General features: G+C 49.4%; 1 protein-coding gene across 5 annotated transcripts in view; it reads right to left on the bottom strand.

Annotated features, from left to right (window-relative positions):
* The window catches only part of TOX2 (TOX high mobility group box family member 2), a 128,701-nt gene that overhangs the window by 76,820 nt on the left and 33,767 nt on the right, over nucleotides 1-18,114 (bottom strand). For all 5 annotated transcript variants that reach the window (XM_040638338.1, XM_040638340.1, XM_040638335.1 and 2 more), the window contains exon 2: nucleotides 792-857. In XM_040638338.1, the coding sequence (XP_040494272.1) occupies nucleotides 792-857 (66 nt within the window). The remainder of the gene's footprint in view (nucleotides 1-791; nucleotides 858-18,114) is intronic.

The following is an 18,114-nucleotide window of genomic DNA, read 5'->3' as shown; positions in this document are numbered from 1 at the left end:
GCTGCCACCCTGCCTTAAGGAACCTTCCTCCAGGTTACCACAGCCTACTGTGAGGACCCTCCCCAGCATCCCAGCCTGCATGAGGACCTCCCCAGCATCCCAGCCTGCAGTGAGGACCCTCCCCAGCATCCCAGCCTGCAGTGAGGATGCTCCTGGCTGAAAGAACGCTTAACTTATGGAGACCAGGCTCTCAGTGGAAATTCAGATTCTAGCTGGCATCTGGGACTCCCAGAAGGCTGGGGACTGGGATAGCTTTGCTCAGGGTTGACTCAGTCTCCTTCCCAGGGAGGACCGCACGGGAAGCCTCTCCTCTCTTCCCTGTATGCCACATTCGCAATCCTCCCCAGTGGTACTAGACAACTCTAGGTGGGCAGGAGAAGTCTGCATGCCTTTGCATGCGTGCGTGTGCCTCTGTGCCAGTGCAGATCCCACAGGAGCTATGTGGGGGCAAGAGGCAGAGAGTACCAGGGAGCATGTGACATCTTTACTTACTACTGCTGAAAATTTCTCCTCTGTGCATAGGAAATGTGGGCAACACATTTGGAGTTCTACCAAGTTTTCAGTGGTGCCCATTTTAAGCCGACCATAGCCAGGTAGGTGATTTACAGAAAACACTGTGGTCCCAGTTGGATTGTCACTTTTAAGGGGATACTTGATATTCTTGATCCTTGTGAGAGAGGATAGTAGTGGGTCATGCCCCACTGCTCTGCACCATCCCAGCCCCACCTCGCAGCAGCTCAGCTCCAGCCAGCCCCAGGCGGAACGCCCCACAGGGAGGACAGAGCACCCACCTGGCTGGTTGATAGCAGCTCTGGGTTCCCGTCACTCATCCCCACGTAGACACTGTCACCATCAAACTAGAACAGAGAAAGAGAGAGAAGTGGGTCTGAGTAAGTTGTTTTCAAGAAGGCCCCAGGAGATGCCCGAGGAGGTCAGGAGACTGAACACACTGAGGGGAAAGGTCTGTGGGGCCTGGAGAAGCAAAGTTTGAGCCCAAGATGCCCAAATCCCATTTTAGCAGGACTCCCTCTAGGGTGAAAAGAGCAGCCCCTGTTCTGTGGCCCCCATGGGCTTGAATTAGCATCATTAATCACAGGATGAAGAGAGGAAAACCTTTCTGCCCTTTATGCCTTGTCTATAGATGTGGCAGATGGTCCTTGTCAGATACTGAGCTCCCTATCCCTGGAGGTATGCAAATATCTCTCTTGGCCAAAAGAACATCGGACTATCAGCTAGAGATAGAATTTCACAGATGGAAGGAGGCTGAGATCTTCAGAGCCCTGGGATCATGACACCTGCCCAGACATGCCCCCCAGGTCTTACCATCCTAAGAAGCTTGGCCCCCTCCCATTTGCCCCTTAGGCCACCTCTGGCCACAGGCAGTGAGGGCTGTGATAGAAACCATGCCCAGAAACTACAATCCTGTGTTTTAATAAACTGCCAAGTCTGGATGCAGGAAGATCTCCCTGCAGTAGGAAGCAGGTGTCATGGGAGAAGTGTGGGCTTTGGGGCGCTGGCTTTTTTCCATGATGCGTATTCTTAAGCTGGTGTTTGAACCTCTGAGGTTCCTCATCTGTTGCATGAGGATAATGACAGTGGTCATACCTCTCTGTGGGGTATTGCACCAAAACACGTAGGGCACTTAGCTCATTTTCAGTAAGTTCTCTTCCCTTGAGAAAGGTGTCTTGGATCAGGTTCTCTAAATGCACAGCCTGAGACCAGGATTCAAATGCATGTGATTTTTGAGAAGTGCTCTTTAGCAAAATCCATAAGGGAGGGAGGGAGGGAAGCAGGACAGGGCAGTGGAAGTAGCTAAGCAAAGATGTGATCTCAACTGGAGACCTGCTGCAGCCCGATCCCATGAGGAGCCGTGGGGCATGAATCGCCCCATGGAGTTCAGTCAGTCACTGTCTGGGGGCTGCCCTTAGGAGACAAGGGGAGGCATAACCTTCTGAGCAGGGTGGCCCCCATTTGGCCAGGGACAGTTCCCCCAGGGAATTGTGCCAGCCGTGAGCCATGTGCAGCCAGTGCTCCTAGCAGATGGAAGGTGGCTGCAGAGGCTAGTAAAGGGATCTGGGTGGGGCCCCAATGGCAGCTGGCCATTTTATTTTAATTGAAAATGTAATTTTTTTATTAGGTTATATTCACATGGTTCAAAATTTCCAAAGCACAAAAAGCAACAGAGTGAAAATTCTTCCCGCCCCACCTCCCCGCCATCCAGAGGCTACCACTGAGTCTAACGGCTTCCTTTACATCCTTTCAGAGATGGTCCACATATACACATTTTATAGTCGTTTCTTTCACATAAATGACAACATCCTATACACCCTGTTTTGCACCTCATTTTTCTCCTAGCAACACGTCCTGGGAAGTATTTTATATCAGAACATAATTCTGTCTTCCAGTACCTGGTATTCCACGGTATGGATGTAACAGATATATTTAACTAGTTGAGCTCACGGGCTATTGAGCTGTTTCTAGTCTTTCCCTATACCAGCACTGCTCTCATGAATATTTCTGTACATCCATCATATCGCCTGGGTGTGAGTTTATCTGGAGGATTAGTCTGTATAATCGCTGGGTCCAGACGTGTGTGCGTCTGTAATTTTGGTGGGCATTGCCAAGCACCCTCCCACGATCATGCACAAGATGTCAGTGCATCCAGACCCTCTTCACGCAGAGAGACTCAGATGCCAGCCTGCTACCTCTGTGGGCCGACCCCCGCCACCCTTCCTGATTCCCTTGCCCTGCTCTACCTTGTTCTTTGTTCCGTAGACCCTTCTACCTTCTAGCATTCTAGAGCATTTACTTATTTTACCATGTTCGCTGCTTATAATGGACCTCCCCTGTCAAAATGGAGGTTCCTGGAGGTCAGGGGTCTTAGTCTATCTGCCTCCCAAACACCTAGAATAGTGCTTGGCACAAAGCAGATAATCAATAATTGCTTGTTGGTTGAATGAATGAAGGAATGAAACAAGCATGACACCATTCACATTGTCTTTTATTAGGCCAGTCTTCCCATCAAGGCAGTAGGATTAATGGCTATACCCAAATGCCTTGCCAGCACAGGGATGGGCAGAGTCCTTCAGTGACTGTTGGATTAACAAAAGAAAAGGTCAAACCATGCCTAGAGTCTGGGAACTGGCTCCCAATGCAGGAATCCATCTACCACACTGTGCCTGGAGCTCATGCTTCAAGGCCCTGCTCAGAAATCACCTCCTCCAGGAGGCCTGCCATGCTCTCGCCTCCTCTGGCTGTCCTTCTTACATCCACATCTGTCTTCTGCTCCAGAGTGGGAGCAACATGGAGGCTAGAACTGTGTCCTGATCATCTCCAACCACCCCCCCCCAGCACTTGGAACAGGCTGGCATCAGAAATGAGATTAGGAATGGGACAGGGTGGGGAGCTTTCAACAAAAACTCCTGGGTACTATTTGATGTATCACCGTGGCCATTTATTACTTAGATAAAAGTAAAACCTTTTTAAAAAACCACACATAATTTATATGTTCTGTAAGAAAGAATGACTAGAAATGGAGGAGGACTTAGTTTAGCCAGGTATCTGAAACATTTTATAAGGCAGTAGTAATCAGACAGTATGGCATAGGTTAAAAACACAGGAACATGTATCAAAGGAGCAGATGGAAAGATGTTCCCCAAAACTCCATGTTACAGCCCATTTATTAACTGCTGGCTAGAATGGAACCACCGCAAAAGGAAAGACCCCGGTCTGCTCTCCCCACCGCACGCAGCAGGTACTCAACAAACATCTGGTGAATGGATGAATATACCTGGCACTGAGCAAAACACTTGCCATAAAAGATCTCATTTCATCTTCAAAACAACCCAACAAAGCAGGTATTATTTTCCCCGTTGAAAACCAAGGAAACAGGTTGAGAGGATTAGCAGCTGCCCAAAACTGCACACTTAGACAGGCTGGGCTTCAGAGTGGGCTGCCTGCTTCTTTGGTTTGGTCTCTCCCACTAGGCCAGAAGCTCCTTAAGGGTGCGGATCAAGGCCTTGCTGCACCCCACTATAGAACCAGCCTGGGGCTGGCACATAATAGGTGTTTGGTAAATACGTGTTAGTGGTTCAGGGAGGGAGGCATTATCTGCAGTGATCAGTGGGGGATGGCTCTGGGGATATGAGAAAAGAAAACCCTGGATTTTGATGTGTGTATGGTGGGAGACACAAGGGGGTCTGCCAGGGGGACCACATGAGGTCACCAGGGCCTGCCTCTACTGGGCTCATTCATCCACTCATTTATTCAACCAAGAAAAGATGCCACATACCAAAGTAAAGCTTACTTCTTGCTTTCGAGGAGGACCTGAGAAGTTGGCAGAGGTTCCCAAGGCCAGGCCTGGGTCAGCCTCTGATTGGTTACTCCCAGGTGCCTTGCACAGTGCCCTGGGAACACACTGGGTTTGGGACCTGGCTACTGAGCAGCCATGAACCCAGTGGTGGTGGTGGTGGTGGTGGGGTGTCTGTTCTCTGCCCTACTTCTGCTCAGAGTTCCACCATATCAGAGCCCTTGCAGAGGGGGAGGAAGGAGACAGGGTGACCCTGAGGGTCCAAGGCGTTTCCTGGCTTGGCCCCCAGGGTCCTAAGGCCTGGAGCTCACCTCCTCAGCCCTTTTAGGGAGATTGCTCTCTGGGGGAAAGAACTTGTAAGCCAAGGGGAGAAATCACAGAGCAAAGCAGGGCCCCCTGCTCCTCTGTGTGCACAACCAAGACCACAAATGCCCATATCTGTACCCACCACACAGCGAACGCTGGGTGTGTATGTGAACACAAATGCATAGACAGATGCAGTGTGCCCAAGCCTGGTGACTACACACACACCACAAACCAGTGGGGGACCATACAGCACTTAGTCACGCACAGCTCACACCCATGGGGAACACAGGCCAACACAAAGGGGTCCATAGCCCAAGCCTGAGTGTGCACATGTCATAGACCCTTCATGTGACTGGTACACGATGCCCATAGCATGCACACACAGAAGGGAAGGGCTCACCCTCATCTGCAGCTACAGAAACGGAACTCACTTAAACGTGCCCACGAACATGGATGGCATGAGTGTGCACAGACCTACACAGGAGCTTAAACTCCGTGCATGTTTCACAGTGTATCAGTTCCTCGGCCAAAAATATTTTTTTCACACCACACAACCTTCTGTATGCTTTAAAATCGGGGGGGGGGGGCATAAAATGCAGGGGAAACAATGGCCTAAGAATTTCCGTGAAATGCCAGGAGAACAGCCTCTTACCACTGACTGGAATAGATTAATTTTCCCCCATTTCATATTCTAATTATAATTCCTTTTCCCATTGCCATCTTCAGTCCTCATTACAGCTGGAAGATTGTTCTGCAAGAGCCAGACCTTCATCTTCTCTTCCCAAGAGTTTTGTCATGGAAATGAGTTTTGGAATCTGAAAGAACCCACATTTTTGCAAATATCGAATGTGTGGGGATAACCCTTTCATGACGGCCACCAGGGACCCGGCTCCAGAGGCTTCTGAAAGGTCTGTCTCTCCCCCAAGTCGTGTGGTCCCCTTGGCAAGAGGGGCTCCTGGGCCCCTATTCCAACAGCCCTCCCAACCTAGATCCCATTTTTATCTTTAAGGAAACTTAGCAAATAGGCAGCCAACGTGAAAGGTGAGAGCCGTGATCTTAGAATCGGACGATGCCAGCTCCATCAGCACCACTGTGAACAAGTACTTAGCTGCTCTATGCCTCGGTTTCCTCATTCCTACAACCCTCAGAGTCATTGATTCATAACAAGTGTAAATTAAATATCTGTGGGACGGACAAATGCGATAACTGGATGGATGAGTGGACAGGACGAGGGAGGGAGTGGAGGATGAGACAGATGGGTGGATGGATGGATGAATGGGTGGATAAATGGATGGATGGACGGATGGATGATTGATGGATGGATGGATGGATGATGGATGGATGATAGATGTATAGATCGGCACAGTCTAATGGAAGTATAATGCAGGTCACCAATGCAAGCTACAGATGTCATTTTAAATTTTCTAGTGGCCACAGTTTAAAAAGCAAATACAAACAGGTGAAATTAATTTTAATGACATTTTATTTAACCCAACATTTTTAGCATATTATGATTACAACAGGTAATCAAACAGAAAAGCTGTGAATGAGATGGTTTAAGGTTTTTGGGTTTTTTTTTTCCTTTTGGTACTGTCTTTGAAATATGGTGTGTATTTTACATTACATCACATCTCAGTTTAGACTTAGCCACACTTCAAGTGTTCAACAGTCACATGTGGCTGGTGGCTGACATAGTGAATACAGAAGGAAATAGTTGTACTGGGTAAAATGAGTGGATGGATGGTGGGTAGGATGGATGGGTGGGATGGATGGATGGATGGATGGATGGATGGATGGATGGATGGATGGATGATAAGTAGGGGGGTGGGGAAGATAAGTGGTTTGGAGAAACGAATGGGAGAGATGGGCCAGTAGGTAGATCAACAGATGACTCAGTGACTGGACAGCAGATTTAGAGGTGGCATGGGTGGGTGGGTAGGATGGATGGATGGATGGGATGGTCGGGGAGAATGGAGAGACAGGTGGATGAGAAGATGATCGGAATGGTGGGTGAGATAAACAGATGGTGGGATGCCTGGGTTGATGGAGTGGCTGTGTGGGTGAGTGGGATAGATAGGTCGGTGGATAACTATATCTGATAATTCCTTCTAGCTCTATTCACACTTCCCCTGGACAATACCATGGCTTCTTAGGGTTACAACATACCACGGACTCTCAAATGTTCATCTGCAACCAAGTTACATCCAGATTCCAATGTATAGTTTCTCCCTGGACATCTGGTCCATGAGCATCTCCGATTCCACACACCCCACACTGAACTCATGACATGTGCGTGGACCTGCTCTTTCTCCAGGGGTCCACCATCAGGAGAGAAGATGTCACCTTCTACACAGGACACAGGCAGTACCTCCAGGATGACTCTGGGCGCTGTCGCTCCTACATCCCCCTAATCCAAACACCCACAGAGGCTTTGTGCTCAGCTCCCACTCCCCCTAATCCACCCTCCACCCTGGCTATCACTAGTGATTACTTCAGTGAGTGCTCGATCAAAACCCTGCAGTGACACCACATCACCAGCCTTGGCATCCAGGACCCTCCATGACAACTGGCCCTGAGCCTCAGCTCCCACGGCATCCGTCAAGGTTGCAGGAACCTCCAGCGCCCCTGCCTTTACACACATTGTCCCATCATCAGCCTGGAGCACCCTCCCCTTCTCTACCCACTGAAATCCAACTCTCCCCAGATCTTTTGTTTCCGGCTACGCAATGTACCCTTAGCAGTCCTGCTTGCTTCTGTAGACCTGTGTTTTTGGGCCCAACCTTAAAGCTTCCATCGCAAGTCGGCTCTAGATTCAATTCAACTTCTACGTGTCGTGTGATGTCCTGGGCTACAGTATGGATTCATGAATTAGAGTATTGGTTCTACCAGTAACCACTTGTGTGTGACCTCAGATTTAACCTATTATTGTTATTACGTGCTAAACTCTTACCCCCACATCAGGGGGGCAACCCTCTCCATCAGGACCATGTTTCCTATGTCACTGAGGCTGTCAGCTATCCCTTCAAATCTCTCCCCTCCCCCACACAGGTGACAGGACACCCATCCTGCCCTCCTTCCCTTTTGTCTGAAAAGGTGAAATATCTCAGTCCTGTCCAAGGTCAACCCATTCATCTTGACCTCACCCCTCACATCTTCCCCTCATTCACCCTTACTCTCCGTCTGGGGTCTAGGATCTAATTAAAATATGCAGAAGCAAACTGAAATCAGTCCATGCCCTTGTATATCATGTACTAAAGACCTACAATGTGCCAAGTAATGCCCACCCAACCACTGTGAATTAAAATAAATAAAACTTGTCGCAAGGCACAAAAACATAAAAGCAAAGGGTTCTGAGGTTACAGAGGGGGCAACTGTTGTTTACTGAACAATATCTAGAGAGCGTGTAGCATGTGCCCAACATAGCACTGACACAGGCATAATGATCATGACATAGTCCCTGCCCTCAAGGAGCCCCCAGTTCTACGTAGAAGCTTCAGAGAATAAAATGTTCCCATTCTCCACATCTGAGAAAGACAGGCAGTTCTCTGGCCATAGTCCTGAGATGAGAACAAGTAACTACAAAATTGTTTGAAGCGTGTCCCAAGTGGTCAGTGACAGCTCCACATTACCCAGCCTCTGAAAGTCAAGTGATCAATAACAGTCTAACTCCAATAGCCACATGTCCACCTCTGGGGCTCAGCCAGTCCCAGAACCTCCTGCTTCTTAAAGTCCCTCTACCCTAGGACTCCATGCTCCCCCCAAACCCTACAAAGCTCAGTTCATGCCTGATTTGGACAGACTAGCTTTGCAAAGTATAGCAATGAATTTAGCATTTCAGATGTCAAATAATGGCTTCTTCTCTGACAAATGTGACAATGGTAGGATACGGTTATTGCAGGAGAGTGGACACAAGGAGGAGGGCCTCTCAAGAGAGGCATTCTGAAAAGGTCACTTGGAAGCTCCATGCTGGAGGACACACAGGAACTGGCCAGGCCAAGAGCAGGGAACACGGCATTCAAGGCTGTTGTGAGCTCAGGCCAGTGAGCACCTACCATATACCAGACCTCATTCCAGAGCCGTGCCTAGTCATCTCGCTGGAACCCTCCCAGAAATGCCAAGGCTGCAGGACCAGCCCCACTGTAGAGATGAGCAAGGCAAGGCTCAGGGTGGCTGGAGACCTTGCCCAGATCCACCCAGCCAGTCTGGCCCTGGCCTTGACTCCTGGTACCAAAGCAACAGTCATTCTGTAGAAGCTGCTTCCCCCTGCTGCCCCCTGCACAGAGACACAGATCAAAGACCAAGGATGCACAGCCCCCAGCGCAGCCAGTGGTAGACACTGAGTGCTGCACCTCATGGAGATCTGAAGAGGAAACAATCAAAGCAGCATACACCGCGCCTGCCTACCCCCACGACGGGCCGTGAGAACCCTCCTTCTGCACAGATAAAACACGGCTCAAAAGCTAGCGGCAGCGAATGTGGCAGCTGCGCCATGGGCCCTGCCGAGAGTGCGGTTTTATGTGGCGGTGTCACAGAGAGATGTGCATCAGGACCAGGGCGGGGGGAGGGGCTGAGAGGTGCTGCGCAGATGGAAGGGGGCCAGGGGCAGAGCCTCAGGCGCCGATGCACTTAGAGAAGGATGATAGTATGGTGGTTACAAACACCGGCTCTGATGCCAGGCTCCCTAGGTCCAAATCTCAGCGTTGCTTTTCAAGCTGTGTGATGTTTTAACTAAGTTACTATTCCTCATCTGGAAAATGGGTATGACGATCATTTAGATTGAATAAGTTAATATGCAGAAAGTACTTAGAATGTCGCCTGGTACACACACAGCAAGCACTCAATCATTGTTAGCTATTATATTATTACCGAATCCTCAGAACTACCCCAAGAGGTCACTAGGTCACTATAACTTCCATAGGAGAGGAAACTTAGTGGGCCTTCATACAAACCTCTGAGCTTTTACACATGGGAAAGACCCTTGATGCCTCTACCTGCCATGTATAATTTGAAATAAAATTTGTAAATTAAAATCTTCATAAAAGTCCAAGTGGGAGCAGATTTTTCCTATGATGATGACCTTTATCCTTTGTTCCTAAATATCAAATATCAATTTCCCCCCAAAAAAAGCTTTTCTCTTTATTGGTGCACCTGCTTTATGGGGCATAATGCACATTCTTATTCTGCCCACTGAGAAACCCAGCCCTATGATTGGCCCAGAGAGGTCAGGGGATTTGCCCAAGGCCACACAGCCAGGAGGTGGCAGGGCTGAGTCTGCAGTCCAGGCTGCTGGCCCCCCGAAGGCCTATACTGGCTTCCTACCCCCACCATTTCCAAGCTTTGTAAACCAGAGCAGGTGACCTCACAACTCTGCTCCTGGGGCCTCATCGACCAGTAAAGGGGAGCAATGCCTGCCAGTGGGGCAGGGAGCAGGCCTTGTGAGCAAGCCCAGTGTTGTGGCTACTGCAGGACCCTCCTCCCTACCGCTGACAAGAGTTGGTGTGGATGGTGCTGCCTGTTTTAGTCATAAAACACATTGAGAGGGAGTGTAAAAAGACAGTGATCGCTACAGCTCCCGCGGAGGAGTGCTACCAGCCACCTGTCTCCTCTGGGAGATAGGAGTCATTATCCCCATTTTACAGATGGGGAAGCAGAACCTTTTCAACTGGCTCCAACCATTTATTTTCCTTCTAGACCTATGCTGTCCAGTGGGGTGGTCATAGGCCACATTTGGCCCCTGAGCTCCTGCAACACAGCTAGTCCAAATTAAGATGTGTGTAAGTACAAAAGACACACCAGATATCAAAGACTCAGAACAAGAACAAAAGAATATAAAATGCCTCATCAATAAATTTATATTGATTACATGCTAAAGTGATAACATTTTGAATATATGAATTTACTAAAATATATTATTAAAATTAATTTCACCTGTTTTTGTTTTGGTTTTTTGTTTTGTTTTGTTTTGTTTTGTTTACTTTTTTTAATGTGGCTGCTAGAGAACTTGAAATTACACATGTGGTTTGCACTCTATTTCTACTGGACAGCACTGGTTGAGATGTGGTCCCAGGTGAATAGAAGAATTCTCTGTGATCGGTATGGGGAAACCGAGGCCCAGAAGGGGGAGTAACTTGTTTAAGGCAAGAGGTTGGTACAGAAGCATAGCACTCATTGGACAAATGTTACTTGAGTTCTAGGTATTGGGATGCAGCCGAGAACAACATGTGGAGCCACTTCCCAGCCCAGGGGGGACACAGTGATGATGCAGGACTCCTTGTTGACCAGGCCCCCACACACCAGGGCAGCCGGACCCAGCACCGACCCTCATCTCCCCATAGTGAGCTCTGATCACACAGCTCAGGGAGTACAGACAGGAAGACACACTCGAGCTCCCACTCCAACCCAGAGCAGAACCACCTCAAAGACCCCTGGTGAGTCCCACACAGGCCATTCGCCAGCTGCAGCTGCCAGGAGAGGCTGATGGGCATGGTAGCCCAGTGGGCAGAGCTCGGCTGCCTGGCAGGCCAATGGCTGCTTACATACCATCCGCACTACCGCAGATTTATGGCAAAAATTATCCTCGCTCTCAGCTCCATTTAAAGCCATTTGGAGCTCGCTCCCATCCCCGATTATAAATCTAATTGCACATTCCAAACAGACAAGCGCTCATTAAGCTTTAATTATGCACATGTTGTTTTCAACAAACATTTTCATTTGGCCGCTGTGAGGGGGAATGTTTCCAAGGGGGCTGCAGACGCTGCCTGCGGCTGGATGGAGGGCGCAGGCTGGGAAGTGGGTCAGGGTGTGGTCCAATGAGGTTGTCCAAGAGCAGGGCAAGGACCCCATCAGATCCGGCACAGACTTTGATGGCCTTCCACTGGGCTTCTGCGGCAGGAGAGGCCAGCTTGTGTGTTCTCAGCTGGTCCCACCTGCACCCCTAGTGTACCCACAGTCTCATCTCAGCTGGCGCCAATGGGCCTCTCTGGGGTGGGAGGAGGGAGGATGGGGACCTACATTCCCAGCTCGGAGCCATGAGCCCTCCCCCACCAGGAGCGGGTGTCTTCAAAGCTTGTCCCTGCTCCCACCCACCCCCCACACTGCAGTGGAGCCATCTTTCTCCAGCATAATCTTCCCTTCCCTCATCTGTTCATCATTTATTCCACAACTATTTCCTGAGCAAAGGCCTGGCAGGGAGGGGCCAGCATGGGTCAGGAAAAACAAGGCACCTGTCTGGTTCTGCCCAGGACCCTCTCCCTCAAGCTCCATCCTTCCCAATGAAGAAAAGTCTTGGAAAGCATTTGAGAACCTGTCCCCAGCCAACCCAACTCTCTTGGTGGCCTCCTGGCCCTCACTTGGGCTCCTCTCGTGCTCTGCCTTTTCAAGAGGTCTCACACATACATCCAGGCCTGGACAGTTCTGCACTACCGCCCTCCCCCCGCACCTCGCTTCTCTTCCCTTTCTTTGCAGTTAACTCCCACTCACTCCATGCTGCCCTCTCCAGGACGCCCCTGATGAGCCCGGTTGCCCCTCTGCTTGGGGGCAGCACGAAAGCATTTATTGGACCATAATGTCATACCTGCCTGCTGCATGTCTGACTCCTAAGACCAGACGGTCCACTATTTCCCCAAAGCACTATCTCCTCTGGGGGGAAAAGGAGAAGCACTTGTTCGCTGTGTGGCCTTGGGCCTCACTTTCCTCTTTTGTACATGAAGGGGTTGCATGGGTGGGGCTCTCTGGGTCCTTTAGCCGTTTGGTCAGGTTTTGTTTTGGTTTTTTTTTTTTAGATTATTTATTTATTTTTAGAGAGAGAGAGCAGGAGTGTGAGCAGGGGGAGGGCAGACGGAGAGGGAGAGAGAAACTCAAGCAGACTTTGCACTGAGTGAAGAGCCCAACGCAGGGCTTGATCCCACGACCCATGAGATCACAACCTGAGCCAAAACCAAGACTTGGACGCTTAACTGACTGAGCCAGGCACCCCCGCTTGGTCAGTTTTAAGTTTTGCTGTTTGTCCCAGAATTAGACCTTCCTCTTCCCACCAGAAGAGGGTCCTGAAATCACCAATCCCCCTTCAAACATTCCGCCACAACCCTACAGAGCAGGGGGACTTTGCCGAGGCAGGTCTACGGTGCACAAATGGTGCAGACGCAGAGTTGGGGGGATGGGGATGGTGCACACCCCCAAGGCTGCTCCTCAGTGAGCTTCTGGAAATGCAAGCAAGTGAGATAAATGTGTTTTAAAATGGATGTCAAGATCCATTCAGCATCTGGTGGCTACCCGTGGTTTTAGGGCAGGGTCCTGGGAACAGGCTCTGAGAGAGAAGGTGGGAAGTTCATGGGGCAGGGGGCACTACAGGAAAGGCGGGAGGCAGGAGGGGCAGAGGGACAAGTTGAGCTGTGATGCAGTCACATCAGAGGCAGCAGCCTGTCCACAGGACAGCTCTGGAGCCATGTCCCAGACTAAGACAAGGAGTCACAGCATTTCTAGCCTCAGGACCCAGGCTGCCCCAGGGGAGGGTGATAACCTCAGAAAAGGCCCCCTCCTTCCACCAAAGGCAATAGCCAGAGAGGCTCAGCTGCCAGGCAACGGCAGCCAACACTGAGTAGCTGGCAGGATGAGTGTCCCAGATGAGGAGGGATCTGGGTGACATGATAGCATCCACTACTGCTATGATCATTTATTCATTTTAACTAGTTGGTGCAACATTTACACCACGCTTGCCTAAGTCAGGCACTCCTTTAACTGATTTGTAAATTTTTGCTCATATAATCTTCTCGACAACCCTGAGGTAAGTTACTACTACACAGGCTCCCATTTTACAGATGAGGAAACTGAGGGGAAGTGGCTTGCCCAAGGCCACACAGCTGGTAGGTGGTAGAGTCAGGACTCAAACCCAGAAGTCCACCAGCAGGGTCACCGCTCTAACGACTAGGCTACCCCGCATCTGCGACCTCGGCTTGCTACCCTGCAGAGGCTCAGCGCTGTCCAATCCCAGCCGCCTCCCCAGAAACCCGGCTGCGGTCAGCGGTCTAGAGCCTCAGGTTGACCGGACTGCCAGTATTCGTGCTTGACAATTATCTACCCTCCGCGGTTGGGAACACGTCCCAAAACTGATCCTTGCCAAAGACAATTAACCAAAGGCCACATGAGCGAGCGTGGGGTGGGACTGTGGCATGGGGTGGGGGGTGGGGTGAGCGAGTGCCTGAGACAATGAGCAGCAGATGATTTGGGAGATATTTTCTCCCAGAGCTACAAAACAAGCCCTCAATCATGCCACAAAGAGCTTGCATTGTTGGAAGGGAAATATGTCAACGACAGCGTTCAATCGTGAGACGGTTAAAAAAAAAAAAAAAAGGAAGAAAAGAAAAAAAATCTTTTGAAATAGTAATTTGACCTAGAAAGGTTTTCTAGGTCACCTGAACTTGGCATTTAGGCATCTAACCCCAAAACCTAACACAGACAAAGTACTACGTTCACTTCCCTCTGTCAGTGCCAGATAACACAGGAAATAATATTTGTAAACACTGCTGCTATATTTTTAAGTGCTGTCTTAAAACGAGCCTTTGGACTTGGGAGCTGAGAGAACAGTGGCTCAGCGCAGCTCTGGAAGCCCCACAGACCCGAGCTCGCTCACGCCCAGTGTGATCCTGTGCCAAGGCAAGGACCTCGCCTGTGGGATCCTCAGACTCCTCCCCTGGAAAACAGGAACGGAACCGGTGTGTTGGGCATACTGAGGTGGGTTCCCGCCCCCACCCCTCTGTTCTTGACAATCGAACCCCTATGCCCCAAGTCTGGGCCCTCCCTGAGGACCCTGCAGCACAGGGGCCAGGAGGACTATGGAGGAACCTCTGTCCTAACAGACCTTTTCTCCCCAGAGAACAGAGAGAGAATAGCCTGAACTCCAAGGCTCAACACAGGCCAGTGAGTTCTTCTGCTTCAGCTTCACTTTATTTTTTTTTTATTTTATTATGTTATGTTAGTCACCATACAGTACATCATTCATTTTTGATGTCATGTTCCATGATTCATTGTTTGTGTATAACACCCAGTGCTCCATGCAATACGTGCCCTCCTTAATACCCACCATCTTCACTGTAGAGCAGCCACCCAGGGTAGGAGAAAGCAGGGGCCTCAGAGACCTTCTCCTTAACCCAAGGAGGAAACTGAGGCCTGGGCTGGGAGATGGCCCACGGTTATTGGCAACAGCATGCTGAGGGTTACGACCACCACACTGCTAGGTCCTCTGAGCTTGGGCCTCCAAAAGAAGCCAGAGTTAGCCCACTTGCCATCAAAGCCTAAGGTCATGGGGAGCATCTCACCTTCCCCAATCTCCGACCTGAGTACCTATGATGTACCAGCCACATGCCAGACTCGGAGGACTGGACACAGAAGTGACCTCCAGGGAAGCTTGGGTCCAGAGGGAATACAGATACCGGGACTTGATGACACTGGGGGTGACAAGGCACTAGAGGGAGATAAGCCAGGTGAGAGCAGTTGATGCACACCTGTTAGGTAGAGGGAACAGAGTGAGCAGAGGGGAAAAAAAAAAAAAACCCGGGGTGTGCGTGCACAAGTGGTAGGGGGTTCTAGAAACCATTGAGGGGGGCTGCAGTGAAGAGTGGGCAGAAGGAATCAACATTCACTGAAAAAAAATGGGGAGAGTTTGCAGCAATATTCCTAAAAGAAGAGTAATGGAGGGGTGCCTAGTTTGGCCAGAGACTAAAACTTTCTGTGAGACCAAAAACCGAAGGAGTGTGATAGTGATGTCAAGGGCAACAGCAGAGAAAGTGCAGAATTAGACCCGACTCTGTATGAAAATGTATGGTGAAGGAGGGCACTTAACGATATGCTGGGTACCACATGACATGCTTTACATACACTATTTCACTGGAGTTTAGGAGGGAGATAGCCCACTTTACGGAGGAGAAAAAGCATGGTACGATTTAAGCAACTGCTCAAAGGTCACACAGCTAGAGAGTGGCAAAGCCAGAATCTTCACTCTGCCAAGGTTCACCCTCATAACAACTATTCTGTTTTGTCTCTTCTTTTGGAAACAAAGAGACAAAGCCCAATTATTAAAAAAAAAAAAATTGGGATGACAGGATTATCCTGTTCCTACTTAGGAAAACTTAACTAGATACCCACTGCAAGCCACCCACCAAAATGTACTCTAAACAGATTAAAGAGTTAAGTATAAAAAGTCATGTTATAGGGAAATATCAGAAAACAGAACAGAATGTTTATCAGATCCACGGCAGCAGGGTAACTTCCTCAGCCCTCGAAGCAATCACAGAAGGGAGATTGACAGATTCAAATATATATGCATTAATATCTTCTGTAGAAGGAAGCATAATAAAACCAAAATGAAAAGGACATCAGACTAAGAAAATATCAGCACCAACTACGAGACAGTTAATATATACGATGCAGAAACATTTCAGTCAAATTAAAGAGACAGCAAGATGCTGATAGACAAAAGGACACAGGACACAAACAGGAAAGTCAGGCAAGAGGCAATCTACCAAGAAACAAATATATAGGGAAAATGTACACTTGATTCAATGACAGGGGAGAAATGTACATGAAACACACCTACTGTAATGAAAGGGATATTTCACTCCACTGGTGACAAGGAAAACAGTTTCCAGCCTATTGGGAAAAGATATGGCAGCCACTCCCAAGGCAGCCAGCCAGCCGGGAGCAGGGTAGATGAAAACCCAAGACCTCTGTCTCCTGCCTCAGGAGTCACCCCCTCACCACACCTGCCCCTTTGTCTCGAGTATACCTAGTCTTGCTTAAAACAATCTTCTGTTCTGAGTGCTGGAGATGGTACCAGCAATGGGTGGGACACAGACTTTGTCCTCCTGAGTTTGTGGTGTAGTGAAGGGGACGGGACCAGGAATTGTAATGCAGGTGATGAGTGTACTGGGAGCCAGAGTTCATGGGAGCCTCGAGAAGGGCCATGTAAAAAGACTTCACAGAGGAGATGGCTTCTACCTGCAGGATGAGCATAATTGGCCAGGTGATGAGAGAAGGCACCGGATGGAAGGGAGAGAGCATGGGGACAACCCTCACCAAGGCTGGGGGGCTGGAGAGCGGGCCCACGCACTGAGCAGGGAGGCAGTGAGAGCTGAAATGCGAGGCAAACAGGACCTTATCAAGATGGAACTTTCGGGGATACACTAGGGAGTTGAAGCCCACAATGGGAGCTGCATTGTAGAAAGCCGGTGTAGAAAGCCGGCCTCTGGCTTCGGGACAGAGAATGGGCTGGAAAAGGAAAGACCAAAGCCTGTCCAGGAAGCCAGGCAGAAGCTGCTGTGACGATCGGCAGGGTGGGGACCAGGAAGCAGGACTCTGAGCAGAGCCTGGGCAGAGAAGAAACATTTGATGAAGCAATAATAAGTAAACCAGTGTGGCAGGGATTCAAAAAGAGACATTTATATTGATGGCTAGAAAATGGCTAGACATTTATGTTGTTGGCGGGGTCGGAGCCAGAATGAAACCACGGCAGTCTCCAGTATGTTTTCCAAACTATAGAACGGAGAGTCTCAGAGATGAATGAAAACTGCGAAGAGCAAGGGATCACCCAGGAGTCAGAAAGGGGGTGACTCACGCAGTTTGCAAACCCTAATTTCCTCTCCTTGGTCACACGCTTCCTTCTGATTTCTTTTTCTGATGATTCATAAGAAAAAAATTTCCCCTTTTAAATTCAAATCAGAAATGCTTAAGCACCTGAGTTCACCCTGCCCAAGCTATAACCTCTGCCCCGAGCAAACAAAACCCAACTTAACCCCAAGCAGCTAAAAAGACAGGGGCTGCCAAGAAACCGAGAGGAAACAAGAGGTTTCTGGCTCTGTGACAGCTGTCAGAGGCCCCCCAGCCCTCGCGTGCCCCAAGAGGGTCGTCAGTACCAGCTCACACACACAGGTTCAAGCCCCTTAGCAAGAACTCATGGGACTTCAGAATTTGGAATTTGTTTGGATTTCTCAAAAGGAAGTGATAATCCCACAAATTACATAGTAACTTCAGTACGGGTCTGGAGTAACACGTGCAGTAAAACACATATTTCTGCAGTGAATCCTTGAATATTCACACAAGTGGGTTAAGTAAAAATTACGAAGAGCTTTGTGTCAGTTCAGATCAGGTTCTGGGGCCAAATGAGTTTGCAGCATATTTACAAACCAACATTTGGTGGCGGAGCTTTTTGGATTTAAGATAAGAGAGTTTGGAGCTGAGTCAAGCACGGGGCACACAGGGGCGAGGCCCCTGTTGAGAGACCATCCCTCTGTGTTCCCATTTTACAGATAAGCACGGTGAGGCTCAGAAAGATAAAGGAAACTGCTCAAGGTCTCACAACCATTAGGTGGATGAGGTGAGATTTGAGCCCAGACCTGACATCTTTCCACATGTATTCATGGATTCTCCAGGCGGCTGAAATGCTAGGCAGAGCACTGAGCGTTATGGGGAATGTGGGCAGCATTGGGAGTGGGGACAAGATCAGATGC

This window comes from Ursus maritimus, unplaced genomic scaffold (genome assembly GCF_017311325.1).
Source record: "Ursus maritimus isolate PB19 unplaced genomic scaffold, ASM1731132v1 scaffold_22, whole genome shotgun sequence".
NCBI lineage: Eukaryota > Metazoa > Chordata > Mammalia > Carnivora > Ursidae > Ursus > Ursus maritimus.
The sequence above is the reverse complement of the archived record's forward strand: the minus strand, read 5'-3'. Positions and strand labels throughout refer to the sequence as shown.